Source organism: Pecten maximus, chromosome 15, assembly GCF_902652985.1.
Source record: "Pecten maximus chromosome 15, xPecMax1.1, whole genome shotgun sequence".
Lineage (NCBI taxonomy): Eukaryota > Metazoa > Mollusca > Bivalvia > Pectinida > Pectinidae > Pecten > Pecten maximus.
In genome coordinates this window covers 32860678-32882217 of record NC_047029.1, presented here as the reverse complement: position 1 = coordinate 32882217, position 21540 = coordinate 32860678, and the positions used below count along the sequence as shown (strand labels likewise).

The window sequence follows — 21540 nt, the reverse complement described above, 5'->3', positions numbered from 1 at the left end:
TTTAATTACAATAATTCAATGTAAATCAAAAGTTTAGCCGATACAAAAGTGTTTCGTGGTAAACTAGCTGTCTTGGCCTCAAATTCACTGTATACATGCGATCAGCTATAGCTATGTACCTGCATGGTCAGCCGTCTAAATCAAATTCCCCAATTTACATCTTAGTGATTTGGTGGCTGCTATTGTCAAATGTAATTGAAAGGGAATTTGAGGGCCATAAATTAATTCATACATGAATTAACTGTAAAACATTTTTAGTGCACATATCCCCACACCTACAACATTTAGCCTTAATCTGCGTGAGGGTTGGCATTATTTGAATAGGAATCGTGCCTAAAAATGATTTCAAGCATTACAACTATCAGGCAAAATTGATCAGCGTCAAATAGAGCTTTCATCAAAGTTTGGAGCCAATGATATGATAAGCAGTTACCCGGTACAGTAAAACACGTTTAGTACGAACACGCTTATAGCGATTTTATGTATATTGCGAACTGATCCCGATTCCCCAGCTATTCTCCCTCTTACTTCTATGTAATTCTGTAATTATATTACGAATTTCACATAGCGAAATATTGTCTATAACGAACCAATTTAGCGGTCCCGTCGGCTGAAATTCCATGTTGTTTTAACACTATAGTACGAACCCATCTCCGAAGTCGGAGTCATGCCCTGGTGATCACGACGGTGTTTTCGATAGGCACCCGAGGGCACGTTTCAGGGTATATATTTGTACGGCTATTGAATCGGTGAGTTATGTTTTCGATGACCTCTGAATAAAGTGAGTTGTTTGTCGATGTTTATGTCAAGTTGTTAATCCATTCTTAGATGTCTAATTAGTTTGTACACAGTACAGGTATGTTTCACAATGGCTTTATCGTCAAGCGATTGAGAGCTAGTGAAAACGAGACTTCCGGGGTAAAGGTCACCGCGACCGATTTCGTCAGTATTGAGAACGTTTTGGACAGTGAAGACGAGGAGAAAATAGAGACAGAGGAGGAACATTCCGTAATCAGTGGTGTTACGGCGAGTGATTATTTACACGAGATAAGCCATTTTCTGGATTCCCAAAATGATATGTCAGATGTTTTTAGTACTTTGTACCAGAGACATATATATGTGTCTGTTTGTACACACTTGCCTCACACGAAAAGTTTCGGCAGAAAATTATAACTGACATAAAATAATTGAATCGCTTTTTAATTTGTACTTGCTTGTAATTTTATTTTAATATTTTCATACAGCGAAGTTTTTAAGAAAAACACTATAAAATTCGTAATACACGTAATACGAACTATCGATATAACGAACTGATTCAGTTGGTCCCCTGGGATTCGTTATAACCGTGTTTTACTGTATATGTTGGCCATGAAGAACCTTTTAATTCATGACTATAGCTAAGTATGTCTATTGATCAGTCTCAAAAAGACTTTTGACCATTTTTTAATTCTAGAATCTCAAGAAGACTTCATGGCTTTAACTTTAATCTGAAGGCTCTTCTAGGTTATTGTCGTTTAGATAGACTTCATGGCTTTAACTTTTATCTGAAGGCCCTTCTAGGTTATTGTCGTTTAGATAGACTTCATGGCTTTAACTTTTATCTGAAGGCTCTTCTAGGTTATTGTCGTTTAGATGAAGGCCCTTCTAGGTTATTGTCGTTTAGATGAAGGCTCTTCTAGGTTATTGTCGTTTAGATGAAGGCCCTTCTAGGTTATTGTCGTTTAGATGAAGGCTCTTCTAGGTTATTGTCGTTTAGATGAAGGCCCTTCTAGGTTATTGTCGTTTAGATGAAGGCCCTTCTAGGTTATTGTCGTTTAGATGAAGGCCCTTCTAGGTTATTGTCGTTTAGATGAAGGCTCTTCTAGGTTATTGTCGTTTAGATGAAGGCCCTTCTAGGTTATTGTCGTTTAGATGAAGGCCCTTCTAGGTTATTGTCGTTTAGATGAAGTTGCAACTGAGCAGGAGTTGTTCCGACAAGATTTGTCTGCAATTATACCTAAGTCTTGTTTAAGCGGAAACTTATAATATGGAGGTCAATCGAACAAGGAAAGCCAGAATGGGATGATATTGACTCTTCACTCAGATTGGTTCCTCCACGCAAGCTTGTTGATCTAACTGAGCTACATTACACAGCTCTACAGGCCCACGATAACAGCTGTCAATCATTTCCAACAAACAAACTGAAAACTGTTTTCATTAATTGGAAGAAATGGCAAAGCCTTGGAGCCTTTGACCTACATAAAGCTGACCTTGACCTTTGGGGTCGGTCCTAAACACCCAGTATTTGTACAGAATATTGAGTGTGCATTAATTGATTATCATGCCATAGAATTCAGTAATATGAGTATCAGTTTAAAATTTAAATGTTAAACATCTTTGCACCACTTTGGGGTATGAATCTCTGTGGCCATGCATTGATGAACTTATACAACTGTATAAACATCATGTATTTATATACAAACATAGATCAGTAAAGCTGTTAGTCAAGAAAATTGTCTTCATTCAGTGGGAATGGTTTTCTTTTTCATAAGGATATTTTGAAAAATTACTTAGAATATGTTAGTTTGATTAGCTATTTTCTTAACTGTATTTTTTATAAGGGAATATTAAAGATTGATTGAAACATCCCCCAAGTGGACTGACACGGTGCATCCATCTTGTGTGATTTATAGGTTATTATGATATGGTATACATATTAACAGAACAGGGAAAATCTCAGATAAAGTGAAGCATATGATAAAAATGTACTGGTAATACGTACGATACAAACATACTGGTAATGCGTACGATACAAACGTACTGGTAATGTATATGATACAAACGTACTGGTAATGTGTATGATACAAACGTACTGGTAATGCATATGATACAAACGTACTGGTAATGCGTATGATAAAAACGTACTGGTAATGCGTATGATACAAACATACTGGTAATATGTATGATACAAACATACTGGTAATGTGTACGATACAAACGTACTGGTAATACGTATGCAATTGACACTTGGTGAAATTGAATTGAAGTGTCCGATGAGTGACGGCTGTGCTGGCCAAATTCTGTGTGTATCGTCAATCTCCCCCTTAGTGGTTGGGCTTGTATAAAGGGTTGATTGAAGATTTCCATGAATGGAAATATTTCTGGTTGGGGAGATATGAGGCGTTGTATTGATTAGTCTCAGGTGGGCGTCGCCCGGATAGATCGCGACTAACAAAATGAATAGGCTACCATCTCGTGGTGTTTATATGAAAATTTGCGTAGGATAGCTATGGCGAATGCATTTTCTCTGTGACTAACATCTTACAGGTGTGCTTTCGGAAGTAACATATTTTTTGTCTGACAGGTAAATATGAGTTTACACATTCTCAAAGTTTTATGTCATTATATTTTGTTTACAAATTTGTTGAATATTTGACAGCCTCATTCAGAATATATTGCATCATTTGATATTATCTGTGGTTTGTACACACATTTTTGTCTCTAAATATATCTGCAAAAAGCCCATGTTTGGTAATAATTCAACCCACTCATGGTTATTGTGGACCAGTTTAAATGCTGTACCGAATGTTGTATTGACAGAAATCCAACCCTTTTCTGTGAAGGCTAAGCTTATCTATGTATGTATTATTGACTTATCAAGGATTTATTACAGGAAAACAATATGTATGTATTTAAAAATGTTTGTAAACAAATGCAACATTTGATTGCTAATGGTGCATGGGATTCAGGTGACAGCTGCATGAGTTATACCTGTCTTGATGAATTGTAAAGTAATGGCTGCATGGACACCTGTTCAATTATTACTTAATTTTGATATTGACATTCCATTAAATCCATTATAAACACAAACATTATTTGGAAATATTACACTAAATTACTACCAAGATGTGGTATTTTGAGATGCAGTTTCATAATTTTTTTTTACATATTTTACATATAAGTAGTTTATGTCAATTCTTTACACAATGAGGACTCTCCAGATCTGTCAAATTTATCAAAATAAGATTCTCAGCGGACGTTTAAGGCCGTATACAAACTATCTGTAGGACAGGTGTGTATTAGTCTGTACTAGGTGACCTTCCATCGACAGACGCATTCAGTCAGAACTGATGGGGACCGATCAGATATCGAAGTTTGATTCCTAGACAAATTTATCACAAGACATTGTGTGTCTCCGGTATGTAAAGTGTGAAATCTAGGTGCCACTTTTATGTGATTGATAACACACAGTCCAGACATGCTTGTTGTGATGCACTTGTGAACTTTTTGTGCTTTTTAAATTTTAAATTAGAAGTGGCAAACTTAGTCAAATCAAATTCTGCAGATTTGATGAGTTCTATACATCTGATGTGACATACTGTTGGCTTTATAAACTGTGAGATTCTCAGATGGATGTGATTTTAAATTGTTATTGTTTTGTTTTTGTGGTAAATGAGCAAAACATCTTTATAGGCTTAAGTAATGCCATGGTATTTTTACATATGTTTTTTCATGGGGAAGTTAAAGTGACTTTATATGATGTTATTTTGGTCACATTAACTAATATTTTGAATCACAAAGATTAAAAGCTGCACATGTAAATGAAAAAGTCAATTATAAAGAGGAAATCTCCTTTAGTAAGAATACAAATTTTAACTGTTGGAGGAGATCAATATATATCACAGAACTACAGTAATAATTACAATACAATGGAATTAGTTTTATCATGTATAATAGTCACATGCAGATGTTCCTAGAATGTTTACAGAAGCCCTTTTTTCTGTGTGGTAGGGACCTTTTGACCATCTGGCTTTACCGATTAGGGCAATCAATTGTCCCTTTGCCAAGGACCTGTTGTCTCTCTGGCATTGCCACCGATCTTTTGTCCCTCTGTCTTTGCCATGAACCATTTGTCCTGCTGGCTTTGCCAAAGACCTTTTGTCCTTCTGGCTCAAGCCATGAACCATTTGTCCTGCTGGCTTTGCCAAAGACCTTTTGTCCTTCTGGCTTTGCCATGAACCATTTGTCCTGCTGGCTTTGCCACAGACCTTTTGTCCTACTGGCTTTGCCATGAACCATTTGTCCTGCTGGCTTTGCCACAGACCTTTTGTCCCTCTGTCTTTGCCATAGACCATTTGTCCCTTTGGCTTTGCTAAGGACCATTTGTCCCTCTGGCTTTGCCATAGACCATTTGTCCCTTTGGCTTTGCTAAGGACCATTTGTCCTGGCGTTGCCATGAACCATTTGTCCTGGTTTTTGCCATGAACCTTTTGTCCCTCTGGCTTTGCCATAGACCATTTGTCCCTCTGGCTTTGCCAAGGACAATCTGTCCCTCTGATTTTGCTAAAGACCATTTGTCCTTCTCTGCTAAAGACCTTTTATCCCTCTGGCTTTGCCACTTTTGTCCCTCTGACTACCAAAATTATTTGTGCCTGTATCTTAATCAGGGAGCTGTCATCCCCTGGCTTTATGACAGACCAATCATCCCTGACACCAATATAGGGGACCTGCTATTCCCTGTATCTTAACTCCAGACTGGTCCTACCCATGGCTGGAGTCCTGGTCCTATCACTCATTATATACCTACAGTACTGGTTTCTACTATGTAATCACACAGAGCCAACAGGGACTTGTTTGATCAGTCTTATTTTCTGTTTATACAGCAGATAAATAAACGTGATCATTCCGTCGAGGTGTATATGGGTCGTCAGGAGAGAAATCACTGTTCCTCCTATACCTATATATATAATAATCAACTGAGATACATTATATGGATTTCTGTCTTCCTGATTGTGTTCTGCACACACACATATGAGGTATGTTGATGCTGCTGAAGTTAGATGTTGGTTTGCATACCTTTGTGAATTTACCTTGGATTTAAGCTGAATAGAGAAAAATCTCCAAGAACTAACATCCTTTATGCATGTACATGTATGTATGTAAAAGTTCATGCGGAGGTTTTTAGAGGGTCTCTATGGATTGTACAATTCTTCCTGCACACATTGGAAGATTGGTTGTTATTTATGGAATGTTGCTGAAATTTCAATTTCCGTTTGGATATGTGTGAATTTGCCGCAGTCTGTTAGTCCTTCTGGCTATTTACAGACAATCTAAGTGAGACTGTGATAACACTTGTAGGTATATATATATATCATCTTCACTGAAGTCATAATCTAGTTTACCAATCCGCTTCGCCGTCAGTAGGGAAATTATTTGAACAGGTAAATTGACCATACCTGTGAATAACTCGTTAAGGAGCTATATAAGTGATTGACCTAGAGTGGAATGTGCTACCGTACTAATTAAGAACATGTAATTAAGGCATTACTGGCACAGGTAAGTGCTGTAGTATGTTACAGGTAGACGGATAATGTGTATCTGTACAAAGTGACAATATATATACACTACTACCAAGGTAGATAATTGTTATAACCAAACAATACCTGCATCTCAGTATTACAGTCAAGTCTTACTGCGAGGGAAGGAAGGTATGTGTGAAATTATCATTGTTTTCAGTTGATAACAAATTATGTTTTGATTATGATTACTTTAGGAGAATTTTTATTTTACTGTTGTTTAAGGAGGGTTAGTTTCAACTTTTGTTGATTTCGGAGAATTTGTATCTATTTCACAGTTATTTAACTGCTACAGGAAATTGTCTACTATATCAAAATTACATACTGTACCTAGATGTAAAGGACAATGTATTGATTATAACATATATTAATGTAATAAAGTACCGTATTTAGTCGTGTGTAAATATTATTATTATACCCTGGTTGTATGGTTGTATGTGATAGCTATCCTTGAAAACTCTGGCCTACTTTTGAAGTTGATCTGATTATGAATGCTAAAAGTATGGAAGCTGATTTGTGTGGTAATGAAATCAGTTGGGATGATTATGAGTTTATGGACCTTGTCTGGTCTAACTAGTTCACTCCATAAACCAGGTATGGGGTGACCTATAGCTAACTACATACAAAATCAATCTCCATCTATAATGTATAAACAATGTATTAGACTTTGTGCCTTTAGGCTGTACCAGATATATTCTAATACTGTACTCATGTAGTGGGCAGTCTACCCCTCACACAGTAAAGTTAGGGGGTAATATAACGTTAACAGGACTGTCTGTCAGTATACCCCTCACACAGTAATGTTAGGGGGTAATATAACAGGACTGTCTGTCAGTTTACCCCTCACACAGTAAAGTTAGGGGGTAATATAACAGGACTGTCTGTCAGTATACCCCTCACAGTAAAGTTAGGGGGTAATATAACAGGACTGTCTGTCAGTATACCCCTCACACAGTAAAGTTAGGGGGTAATATAACAGGACTGTCTGTCAGTATACCCCTTACACAGTAAAGTTAGGGGGTAATATAACAGGACTGTCTGTCAGTATACCCCTCACACAGTAAAGTTAGGGGGTAATATAACAGGACTGTCTGTCAGTATACCCCTTACACAGTAAAGTTAGGGGGTAATATAACAGGACTGTCTGTCAGTATACCCCCCACACAGTAAAGTTAGGGGGTAATATAACAGGACTGTCTGTCAGTATACCCCTTACACAGTAAAGTTAGGGGGTAATATAACAGGACTGTCTGTCAGTATACCCCTCACACAGTAAAGTTAGGGGGTAATATAACAGGACTGTCTGTCAGTATACCCCTTACACAGTAAAGTTAGGGGGTAATATAACAGGACTGTCTGTCAGTATACCCCTCACACAGTAAAGTTAGAGGGTAATATAACAGGACTGTCTGTCAGTATACCCCTCACACAGTAAAGTTAGGGGGTAATATAACAGGACTGTCTGTCAGTATACCCCTCACACAGTAAAGTTAGAGGGTAATATAACAGGACTGTCTGTCAGTATACCCCTTACACAGTAAAGTTAGGGGGTAATATAACAGGACTGTCTGTCAGTATACCCCTCACACAGTAAAGTTAGGGGGTAATATAACAGGACTGTCTGTCAGTATACCCCTTACACAGTAAAGTTAGGGGGTAATATAACAGGACTGTCTGTCAGTATACCCCTCACACAGTAAAGTTAGAGGGTAATATAACAGGACTGTCTGTCAGTATACCCCTCACACAGTAAAGTTAGGGGGTAATATAACAGGACTGTCTGTCAGTATACCCCTTACACAGTAAAGTTAGGGGGTAATATAATAGGACTGTCTGTCAGTATACCCCTCACACAGTAAAGTTAGGGGGTAATATAACAGGACTGTCTGTCAGTTTACCCCTTACACAGTAGGGGGCAATATAACAGGACTGTCTGTCAGTATACCACACACAGTAAAGTTAGGGGGTAATATAACAGGACTGTCTGTCAGTTTACCCCTTACACAGTAGGGGGCAATATAACAGGACTGTCTGTCAGTATACCCCTTACACAGTAGGGGGCAATATAACAGGACTGTCTGTCAGTCTACCCCTCACACAGTAAAGTTAGGGGGTATTATAACAGGACTGGCTGTCAGTATACCCCTCACACAGTAAAGTTAGGGGGTAATATAACAGGACTGTCTGTCAGTATACCCCTCACACAGTAAAGTTAGGGGGTAATATAACAGGACTGTCTGTCAGTATACCCCTCACACAGTAAAGTTAGGGGGTAATATAACAGGACTGTCTCTCAGTATACCCCTCACACAGTAAAGTTAGGGGGTAATATAACAGGACTGGCTGTCAGTATACCCCTCACACAGTAAAGTTAGGGGGTAATATAACAGGACTGTCTCTCAGTATACCCCTCACACAGTAAAGTTAGGGGGTAATATAACAGGACTGTCTGTCAGTATACCCCTCACACAGTAAAGTTAGGGGGTAATATAACAGGACTGTCTGTCAGTATACCCCTCACACACAGTAAAGTTAGGGGGTAATATAACAGGACTGTCTGTCAGTATACCCCTTACACAGTAGGGGGCAATATAACAGGACTGTCTGTCAGTATACCCCTCACACAGTAAAGTTAGGGGGTAATATAACAGGACTGTCTGTCAGTATACCCCTAACACAGTAAAGTTAGGGGGTAATATAACAGGACTGTCTGTCAGTATACCCCTCACACAGTAAAGTTAGGGGGTAATATAACAGGACTGTATCTCAGTATACCCCTAACACAGTAAAGTTAGGGGGTAATATAACAGGACTGGCTGTCAGTATACCCCTCACACAGTAAAGTTAGGGGGTAATATAACAGGACTGTCTCTCAGTATACCCCTCACACAGTAAAGTTAGGGGGTAATATAACAGGACTGTCTGTCAGTATACCCCTCACACAGTAAAGTTAGGGGGTAATATAACAGGACTGTCTGTCAGTATACCCCTCACACACAGTAAAGTTAGGGGGTAATATAACAGGACTGTCTGTCAGTATACCCCTTACACAGTAGGGGGCAATATAACAGGACTGTCTGTCAGTATACCCCTCACACAGTAAAGTTAGGGGGTAATATAACAGGACTGTCTGTCAGTATACCCCTAACACAGTAAAGTTAGGGGGTAATATAACAGGACTGTCTGTCAGTATACCCCTCACACAGTAAAGTTAGGGGGTAATATAACAGGACTGTCTCTCAGTATACCCCTAACACAGTAAAGTTAGGGGGTAATATAACAGGACTGTCTGTCAGTATACCCCTCACACACAGTAAAGTTAGCGGGTAATATAACAGGACTGTCTGTCAGTATACCCCTTACACAGTAGGGGGCAATATAACAGGACTGTCTGTCAGTATACCCCTCACACAGTAAAGTTAGGGGGTAATATAACAGGACTGTCTGTCAGTATACCCCTCACACAGTAAAGTTAGGGGGTAATATAACAGGACTGTCTGTCAGTATACCCCACACACAGTAAAGTTCGGGGGTAATATAACAGGACTGTGTGTCAGTATACCCCCCACACAGTAAAGTTAGGGGGTAATATAACTGGACTGTCTGTCAGTATACCCCTCGCACAGTAAAGTTAGGGGGTAATATAACAGGACTGTCTGTCAGTTATACCCCTCACACAATAAAGTTAGGGGGTAATATAACAGGACTGTCTGTCAGTATACCCCTCACACAGTAAAGTTAGGGGGTAATATAACAGGACTGTCTGTCAGTTATACCCCTCACACAATAAAATTAGGGGGTAATATAACAGGACTGTCTGTCAGTATACCCCTCACACAGTAAAGTTAGGGGGTAATATAACAGGACTGTCTGTCAGTTATACCCCTCACACAGTAAAGTTAGGGGGTAATATAACAGGACTGTCTGTCAGTATACCCCTCACACAGTAAAGTTAGGGGATAATATAACAGGCCTGTCTGTCAGTATACCCCTCACACAATAAAGTTAGGGGATAATATAACAGGCCTGTCTGTCAGTATACCCCCCACACAGTAAAGTTAGGGGGTAATATAACAGGACTGTCAGTATACCCCTCACACAGTAAAGTTAGGGGATAATATAACAGGCCTGTCTGTCAGTATACCCCTCACACAGTAAAGTTAGGGGGTAATATAACAGGACTGGCTGTCAGTCTACCCCTCACACAGTAAAGTTAGGGGGTAATATAACAGGACTGTCTGTCAGTATACCCCACACACACAGTAAAGTTAGGGGGTAATATAACAGGACTGTCTGTCAGTATACCCCCCACACAGTAAAGTTAGGGGGTAATATAACAGGACTGTCTGTCAGTATACCCCTCACACAGTAAAGTTAGGGGGTAATATAACAGGACTGTCTGTCAGTATACCCCTCACACAGTAGGGGGTAATATAACAGGACTGTCTCTCAGTATACCCCTAACACAGTAAAGTTAGGGGGTAATATAACAGGACTGTGTGTCAGTATACCCCTCACACAGTAAAGTTAGGGGGTAATATAACAGGACTGTCTGTCAGTATACCCCTCACACAGTAAAGTTAGGGGATAATATAACAGGCCTGTCTGTCAGTATACCCCTCACACAATAAAGTTAGGGGATAATATAACAGGCCTGTCTGTCAGTATACCCCCCACACAGTAAAGTTAGGGGGTAATATAACAGGACTGTCAGTATACCCCTCACACAGTAAAGTTAGGGGATAATATAACAGGCCTGTCTGTCAGTATACCCCTCACACAGTAAAGTTAGGGGGTAATATAACAGGACTGGCTGTCAGTCTACCCCTCACACAGTAAAGTTAGGGGGTAATATAACAGGACTGTCTGTCAGTCTACCCCTCACACAGTAAAGTTAGGGGGTAATATAACAGGACTGTCTGTCAGTATACCCCACACACACAGTAAAGTTAGGGGGTAATATAACAGGACTGTCTGTCAGTATACCCCTCACACAGTAAAGTTAGGGGGTAATATAACAGGACTGTCTGTCAGTATACCCCTCACATAGTAAAGTTCGGGGGTAATATAACAGGACTGTCTGTCAGTATACCCCTCACACAGTAAAGTTAGGGGGTAATATAACAGGACTGTCTGTCAGTATACCCCTCACACAGTAAAGTTAGGGGGTAATATAACAGGACTGTCTGTCAGTTATACCCCTCACACAATAAAGTTAGGGGGTAATATAACAGGACTGTCTGTCAGTATACCCCTCACACAGTAAAGTTAGGGGGTAATATAACAGGACTGTCTGTCAGTATACCCCTCACACAGTAGGGGGTAATATAACAGGACTGTCTGTCAGTATACCCCACACACAGTAAAGTTCGGGGGTAATATAACAGGACTGTCTGTCAGTATACCCCTCACAGTAAAGTTAGGGGGTAATATAACAGGACTGTCTGTCAGTTATACCCCTCACACAATAAAGTTAGGGGGTAATATAACAGGACTGTCTGTCAGTATACCCCTCACACAGTAAAGTTAGGGGGTAATATAACAGGACTGTCTGTCAGTATACCCCTCACACAGTAGGGGGTAATATAACAGGACTGTCTGTCAGTATACCCCACACACAGTAAAGTTCGGGGGTAATATAACAGGACTGTGTGTCAGTATACCCCCCACACAGTAAAGTTAGGGGGTAATATAACTGGACTGTCTGTCAGTATACCCCTCACACAGTAAAGTTAGGGGGTAATATAACAGGACTGTCTGTCAGTATACCCCTCACACAGTAAAGTTAGGGGGTAATATAACAGGACTGTCTGTCAGTATACCCCACACACAGTAAAGTTCGGGGGTAATATAACAGGACTGTGTGTCAGTATACCCCCCACACAGTAAAGTTAGGGGGTAATATAACTGGACTGTCTGTCAGTATACCCCTCGCACAGTAAAGTTAGGGGGTAATATAACAGGACTGTCTGTCAGTTATACCCCTCACACAATAAAGTTAGGGGGTAATATAACAGGACTGTCTGTCAGTATACCCCTCACACAGTAAAGTTAGGGGGTAATATAACAGGCCTGTCTGTCAGTATACCCCTTACACAGTAAAGTTAGGGGGTAATATAACAGGACTGTCTGTCAGTTATACCCCTCACACAATAAAATTAGGGGGTAATATAACAGGACTGTCTGTCAGTATACCCCTCACACAGTAAAGTTAGGGGGTAATATAACAGGACTGTCTGTCAGTTATACCCCTCACACAGTAAAGTTAGGGGGTAATATAACAGGACTGTCTGTCAGTATACCCCTCACACAGTAGGGGGTAATATAACAGGACTGTCTCTCAGTATACCCCTAACACAGTAAAGTTAGGGGGTAATATAACAGGACTGTGTGTCAGTATACCCCTCACACAGTAAAGTTAGGGGGTAATATAACAGGACTGTCTGTCAGTATACCCCTCACACAGTAAAGTTAGGGGATAATATAACAGGCCTGTCTGTCAGTATACCCCTCACACAATAAAGTTAGGGGATAATATAACAGGCCTGTCTGTCAGTATACCCCCCACACAGTAAAGTTAGGGGGTAATATAACAGGACTGTCAGTATACCCCTCACACAGTAAAGTTAGGGGATAATATAACAGGCCTGTCTGTCAGTATACCCCTCACACAGTAAAGTTAGGGGGTAATATAACAGGACTGGCTGTCAGTCTACCCCTCACACAGTAAAGTTAGGGGGTAATATAACAGGACTGTCTGTCAGTATACCCCCCACACACAGTAAAGTTAGGGGGTAATATAACAGGACTGTCTGTCAGTATACCCCCCACACAGTAAAGTTAGGGGGTAATATAACAGGACTGTCTGTCAGTATACCCCTCACACAGTAAAGTTAGGGGGTAATATAACAGGACTGTCTGTCAGTATACCCCCACACAGTAAAGTTAGGGGGTAATATAACAGGAATGTCTGTCAGTATACCCCACACACAGTAAAGTTAGGGGGTAATATAACAGGACTGTCTGTCAGTTTACCCCTCACACAGTAAAGTTAGGGGGTAATATAACAGGACTGTCTGTCACTATACCCCTCACACAGTAAAGTTAGGGGGTAATATAACAGGACTGTCTGTCAGTATACCCCCCACACAGTAAAGTTAGGGGGTAATATAACAGGACTGTCTGTCAGTATACCCCCCACACAGTAAAGTTAGGGGGTAATATAACAGGACTGTCTGTCAGTTTACCCCTCACACACAGTAAAGTTAGGGGGTAATATAACAGGACTGTCTGTCAGTTTACCCCTCACACAGTAAAGTTAGGGGGTAATATAACAGGACTGTCTGTCAGTATACCCCTCACAGTAAAGTTAGGGGGTAATATAACAGGACTGTCTGTCAGTATACCCCCCACACAGTAGGGGGTAATATAACAGGACTGTCTGTCAGTATACCCCCCCCACAGTAAAGTTGGGGGGTAATATAACAGGACTGTCTGTCAGTATACCCCTCACACAGTAGGGGGTAATATAACAGGACTGTCTGTCAGTATACCCCCCACACAGTAAAGGTAGGGGGTAATATAACAGGACTGTCTGTCAGTATACCCCTCACACAGTAGGGGGTAATATAACAGGACTGTCTGTCAGTATACCCCTCACACAGTAAAGTTAGGGGGGTAATATAACAGGACTGTCTGTCAGTATACCCCTCACACAGTAAAGTTAGGGGGGTAATATAACAGGACTGTCTGTCAGTATACCCCTCACACAGTAAAGCTAGGAATACATTCTACATCACATCTTCAAAAGAAAGAATTTACTACGAGGAAGTCCTGATTGACTCAGCCAAGAGTTTTATGTCTGGAAATATGAATATAGATTTACATGAACAATAAGGAAATTCTTTAACAGGAAAACATACCAAATTCTGAGTTTCTTTAAACCTGATATGATATCTAGGACTTTTTAGCTGGTTTGTCACTCAGCTCAGTGAACAGCTATGGTCATTTTGAGGTGGCGATTTGCTTGTAGTAGTTTGTGACTATACCAATATACAGGAAGCCCGTCACATCCCATCCAGAGCAGTTAGGGAAAGTGTCTTGCCCATGGACTCAAACACGACAACACAGACTAGCCCGTTTCTCAGGATATGTAAGAAAATAGTTGTGAATTACTGTAGAATGATCTATGTAACAACATTTAGATTATTGATTTTTTCTGACATATTCTATAAGATAAATATTCGGAATGAATTAGGAATATTTTTTGGATATTGATGGATTTCTGAATTACTGAAATGGCATTGCAACGAATGTCAGTTCAGGCCTTTGGGGATGCATTTTGGTTTTTTCATATAAAGTGATGTAAGTTTGATACGGATGTTATGTGATATTGGGGTGAAGTTTGATATGGAGTACTAGTGTTATATCTGTATATATAATCTACCTTTGTGTGGATTCAGACTTAAATACCAATGAGCACTATTTGTGATGTTGTGAAGTTTATGTTACATGGAGATGCAGTTTGATCAATCATCTGATAAATCATACAGAAAAAAAAAATGTACCTGCATGTACACTTGTTACATCATACAGGTTAAACCTATATGTACCTGTACGCTATGTAATGAATTGCTTTTAAAGCTTTGTATCAATACTTAATTCATTTTGTCAGCTTTAATCATTTTAATTGGTACTTAAACAGAAAAAGTGTAGAGAAATAGAAATGTCCTGATCACATATCCATTTTGAGATTACATGCAGTTTAATTCATTCCACTCTGATTTTTTTTTTTTTTTTAGAGTTACAAAATATCTCAGCGAGTCCTTTTATAAATAACTCAAGTTAATTAAAATGGTCTTGCATCTATGAAGTAATCCAAAAATATATCTCCTATAATGATAATAATAAAAGCCTGGTGGAGTACTGGAAGTAGAGGGTGCAATATTGCAGGGGAGTGAAAATGTGTGCATATATCTATGAACATTTGTACTGAAAAACGTTGGGGATTTTATCCAGGATAATTATGGTATTCCTTTTCTGAAAATAATTACACAGTGCTTTTTTTCTTTTTTTTTTTTTTAGATTTACCTGTTGAGAGCTAAATACTTATATAATTATTTAAAGTGTTAACTAGGAGAAATTTGAATTATAAAAAAATCATCATAGTAAAATTTGCTTACTGTATTTATATTCAGGAATTGAAAATTATTCACTATGTAATAGGCCATCTGTTTGTTTAACATTGTGTGATGACAAGTGGGGAAACATCTGTTGAGATGTTGTTTTAAATACAATGTCAATCCTGATGTTTTTATTGTCTTTACTAAGGAGTCCTACTATCTACCTGTAATTAACAGTGATCTCTGAAGGTCACTCAATGTCATCCAGATGTGAAGTCTTCTGTCAAATAGTCAGGTGATTAAATTGTACCCCTCAATATATATATGTATGTGTGACCGAATGGTCTTAATTCTCATCCCTGTTACAGCTGGGTGTGGTACTCTAGCCTAATGCAAGGTATAAGGTTTTCTGTATAACAGATAGGTGACACAGTGTTATTGACTCTGAAACGGCTAGGAAAACTTATCACCAGCACCGGAGATCATTGCCATTGTAATAGCGTTTATCACTCCATTAGAGACTGTTTTGTGGCCTCGCGATCCTTCCACATGGCTCGGTAGGTAAAACTGGATGGTATTTTATCAAACGTACCTATCAGCTGATAAATGTCAGCACTGTTATACAAGATTAGTTAAGTAAATAAATGTTTTCTGTTGAAGCTGTACATTAGGACAGAACTTACCTCTATGTATACATTTTATAAATAAAAATGCACACCTGCAGAAATGTTGACAACAAAGTGAGGGCAACTCAAATATAAGTACATTAAAAATTAGGGGCAGTGTTATTTCATTTGAATCCAGGAACAAATTTGATTTGTTTCTAGTTATGATAATTGAAATATCTCTCAGGTATTCAAATTTGATATTTATTAATTATAATGAAACCAATATTATGATCATTGCTAAAAGGTAATGGTGGCAATATAGTGTTTAATTACCTTGTTTTAATGTATTTGATGCCCGTCAATTTCACAGCATCATTAGATAATATGAAAATTGTCGTTAAACATTTCAGTTAAAGTCTTTTTAAATTTTTGTGTTACTTCCAAATGTTTGTGGTAATTGTGGCGTTTCGTTCACACAATATCATGGGAATTTAAATGAAAGAGAAAGTAATGTTCAAAATAATTCAGATGTCTGGTATCCATTCAAAAATCTGAACCATAAAATTAAGATTAGGTAACTTTATGTAAATTCATTGCACATTTGAATTTGAATTTGCACATTTGAATTTTAACTTGGAGGGGGAAGAGATAAATTTGATGTGTAAGAGGACAAAAATTTGATATTTAGCACTAAAAATAAATGTATCTACATACTTATATGATACCAATACCATTGTTATCTACCAATTAAATTAAAGCCCATACCTGGTAATAAACCCACCCACCCACCATGTCTACTAGCTGCAGTTCAGTGAACTTTAAGCAATAATTCCGTACCCTTACTATGAGGCGAAGCTTTGACCCCCTGGTCATCGTACAGGATGACTATGGTAAGGAGCAAATCTTGAAGGACCTAGGATTTAATATGTAAACTATTGCGTGGAGTTTTGTATACAAACTTCTTAAGGCTTACGTTTGACATCCTCCCATTGAAGTGGAAGTGCTTGTGTGTACTTTATCTGAAGGGATGATCAGCTTGCTATAGATTTTATAGATATAATGGATACCTGGGTACATGGTGACCAGTTCATAAGTAATTATAGTTAGAATATTTATTATCAAATCAGCCCCCTCCAGAGGGGCAACATTTCAGCTGTGAAGTTAAGTTAGAGAAGGCATTCTATTTTAAAATTGAAAATTCTGAAAAATTTTAAAAGCCCTTCGGCTTACATTTGTAGATGATCCTTATTTTCAGATAAATATGGTACTATGATAAAAGCATAGAATTGTCACACATTTGAAAATATTGAGGATTATGTTCCAAGCATGGTTTTTTTGTTTGAAGTTGGGCATTAAGTCAGATGTCCGGTACGTTGTTTTATAGTTGAAGTTGAGTGTTATAGTTAAATGCTGGTGTTTTATCGTTAGGGTGTTTAAATTAACACTATTTCCTCTTATCTAGGAAGTGTGTGCTTCAGTAATGCTTCCTGAAGTATCTTGTTTACCTTTGTTTTAGAAATATCTTAATCTGTTAAGTTACCTGGGAAAATCAAGGGGAATAACTTTTCAGTAGTTCACGTTATATTCAGAAATGGACTACCAGTAGTTATATATTTCTGATATTGTATGTCAGAATTTTTTACATGGAATTTTAATAATGTTGATTTTTTTTTTTTTTTTTTTTTAAATATTACAAAATGTTACAACTTTTAAATCTTTAACTTTGAAATTGTGAATTGAGAGTTACAAATATATACCATTTCTGGAATCACTTTATAAAAAAATAGTTCCATACATATTACATAAAGATATTTTCCCAGTGACTCAATTCATTCATTCTGTACTTGTACACATTGTAGACTAAGGGAGGTTACTCTTTACACTGACAGGTTGTTTTATATTACAGCAGGGCCATGAGTGCCAAGACTAACAGGAAGGAGTTCAGTCCAAAGCAGTTCATGAAACAGCCTCAGAACAACGGCAATGTGTCTATCACATATCCTTCTGAACCACCGGATGACGAGAACATGAACGAGATCGTCAGCGATGACGTTGACCTGGCTGTCATTATGCCAGACGGACGTGTCAAGCATGTTACAGTTAACTCAAAGTAAGTCTATACAGACCATTTACATTATTTTTATCAGCTGAATTATCTAAAATGATAGAAAAGTATGTATTAGTCCAGTGTAAGGGTAGTTTAAGGCTATGATTAAGAAAAATAAGGATCTGTATATAATTTTGTACATGCAATATATTCATTTTGTATCTCTATGATAAAAGTTTATAGGAACTATTTATCTGTAACTGATATGTTTGTATGTATTAATTATGTTTGTGAAATATATAAGTTTGTATAGTTTTTAGGAGCTATATTTCTATAACTGATGTATACTATATACTGGTGTTAACTATGTGTAGATCTCATGTTAAATCACTATACTCCTAATTGGGAAACTTGATAACTAATTAGCCGCCCACTTAAAGCCTGGTCATTGTTATCATGTTCCTTTCATCACCTATAACCACTAGAACAGATTCCACCCCCTGGTGATCCGGGACCTAAATTAGAGGGTAATACAGAGTGTATTAGACCACTACAGGTGATTTATACCACAGACCAGCCTCCGAATCTCTTAGTGGAGGGATATACAGGTATAGGACAGGGGCAAGTCTTATACACAGCTGTTAAAAATAAAGCTACATAAACATTCACCCTCATAACTACATAGTATACATAACCTTTATTAAACATGTATATCTAGTGAAATGCGGATCCTTCATTTACAACATAAATACTTACAAAATAGTATGTATAGCTAGGTTAAGCTGAGTAAACATACCTGCTACACACTCTACAGCTGCTATCCATGTGGTCAAGTACATCAAGTGCAAAGCATTGACAGCTTACACATGCAAATTTGTGAGTAAGAAAACTGACTAAACTTTCTAGCTGGAATCTGTTTTGCTCATCAATCAGGCAGTGTATGTAACATTTGGCCATATGTTGAGTGGGAGTTTTTCCAGTGGAAATGAAAGCTTTCTGTTTTGTATAACAATATGTTACTGTTGCTATCACAACCGACTGGGTGTGATTTTTTGTTGCTTTCATTTCAGTATAAGGCCAAGCTGAATAAAACTGTGTTGTACATGCATGATCAGGTGTGATGCTGAAATTTCAAGTTCTAGTTTAGGTTTGATATTTACCCAGGATAGGCAAACAAATGTTGTTTAACATGTTATAAACCCAAGCAAAAAAATTATTTAATGTCTACAACGTGAAGTGATTATGTTTTTGTATTTATGAATATTAAAATATTTTTTTGATTCTTTTAAAGAAAAGATTTTCAGCATAAATATAGTACCACTGACGTCAATAGATTTGAAGATTGTATGTGTTTACAAACCTTATAAATCAGGAATCTTCTGCTAACTGGAACACTGAATTTTTCTTTACTATACTATGAATATAAATTACTTTATGCAAATTATTGTAAAAATTAAATGTTTTAATTATGCATTGAATTGAAATTGGTCACAGACTCTAACAAGAAGTGTATATATACGTAAGAATGGATGAGATTGTAACACACAAACATGTGGTCACTTACTACAGATGATGATAGAAATAAATCCTGTTTAAACTTAAATTATTATTAAATTCAAAACTCCCATGAAACAATTTTTTTTTAAGATCTATTTTTAGCTTAAACTTTGATATATTCATAATCATTTGAAATGGGAAACATTTTCAAGCTGTTTTCCAGGAGAATATCGCATTACATCTCTAAAGGGAGATAACTCCTCCAGCCTTCAGCTGAGTAGTTCTCTTATCAAAGAAAATCAATTCCAAATGGTTTTTATTGACCATTTAATTCTGACACATGAAAATGGTTGTTATAGACATATTTTAACAACAATAATAATAATAAAAAACTCAATATAAACTAGCTTACCTATTAGGTATAATAAGCAGAACAAATCAACTTTAATTTTAACATTTTAAATGTTTTGTTTTGTATTCTGGTTGGTTTAGTAGCCAAAATTAAAACCTCAAAAAAAAAAAAAAAAATATTAAACCAAAAAGTATCTGTTCATTAATTCATTCATATTTTGCTTTATCAATATATTCAGGAATTTAATAATATAATTTCCAAATGATATTACCTTGCTGAAATTTGAAAGTCATAAAAGCTTTGTTCATTTAAAATAGGTCTGATGAAGTAATTTGATCTTAAATACAATTCTTAAAAAACATTTGTTTCTGGAGTAATTTTCTATCTTCTGGATAAGTAAAGGTTTTTTTTCTCACGTGTCATTTACGGTCCTATGATGCTACCCAGATGTGGCCTATTAGAAGGAAAGATAATCAGTGTTCGTGACATAGGTTAGGTGTTACTGAGACTGGGGCGTGTCTACAGGGACAAGAGAGTATTACTTACTTCATTGTGGTGTTTTATACATCTGGTGGATATATAGAAAATCTGGACTGGCCAATTAAAGATGTGTCTCCCTGTCAAATCCAAATAAATCTAATTAAAATCTTGTATTCATAAACTAAATCAATTTATCAGTTTACTGAATGGGAGTACAAATCATGATATGATTTAAATCAGATTAACATCAAATTCTTTTGAAGTTTTTTTACAGATTCATTTTTGTGAATTTCAAATGGTGTTATTAATCTGTTGTGTAAAGCATTTTAATGTAAAAATGAAATTGTATATGTGTTAATCCAGCTCTTGAAATGTTTGTCATTGTAGACTTGCTGTTATATGAAATTAAAAGTTATTAGTACCAAAATGTTGAAATATAACTAGCATTTCTGACTAACTTGACAAATAATTGTATTGTTGCCTGGGTTTAAGTCAGCTATTCATAAAGTCAAGACAATACAGTAAAATTTCTTAAGACAAATAGGCGTGTTATGAATTTAGAAGTAGCTATTTCTAAACCAAAAATGTATTCTGCATATTACAGAGTGTTCCCTCTAGTCCAGTGAGAGGATATAACAAACTGTATCCTCTCATCCTGTAGATGTTTGACTGTTTTTAATGTCTGTTTCAGTAAAAACTCACATCAACTTAGGTCACATATCTGTGCCTGGTTCAATGATCCATGTTTTAATGAGTTATATAAGGGATCAGTTTAAGTTTTCCTTTGTAGTCCAGTCCACAAGTTCTACACTGCCCAATTTCACACACACCCATTCACCACAGGAATGTCAGCCTTATATTGTATCACTTGTCAACATTTGTGTGCTGTATTGTACACAAAAATCAGTCTAAAACTCCATTATAAAATTATCTTTGGAAAGGAATTAGACAGAAATTCTGTGATGGAAGGAAGATGAAGTATTAAGTGAGCATATTTCTTTTCCAAAATATCAATATCAATTAATAATATCAATGTTTCAAAAAAAGGATTAAATTGAAATGAAAATAATGATTCCAAATCTTGATTTTTTTCTCCCAA

The 21540-nt window shown here is 37.3% G+C and overlaps 1 protein-coding gene across 5 annotated transcripts in view; it reads left to right on the top strand.

Moving 5' to 3' along the window:
- The window catches only part of LOC117344213 (fibrous sheath CABYR-binding protein-like), a 117034-nt gene that overhangs the window by 49541 nt on the left and 45953 nt on the right, over positions 1-21540 (top strand). For all 5 annotated transcript variants that reach the window (XM_033906880.1, XM_033906876.1, XM_033906879.1 and 2 more), the window contains exon 2: positions 17972-18175. In XM_033906880.1, coding sequence (XP_033762771.1) covers positions 17972-18175 — 204 coding nt within the window. The remainder of the gene's footprint in view (positions 1-17971; positions 18176-21540) is intronic.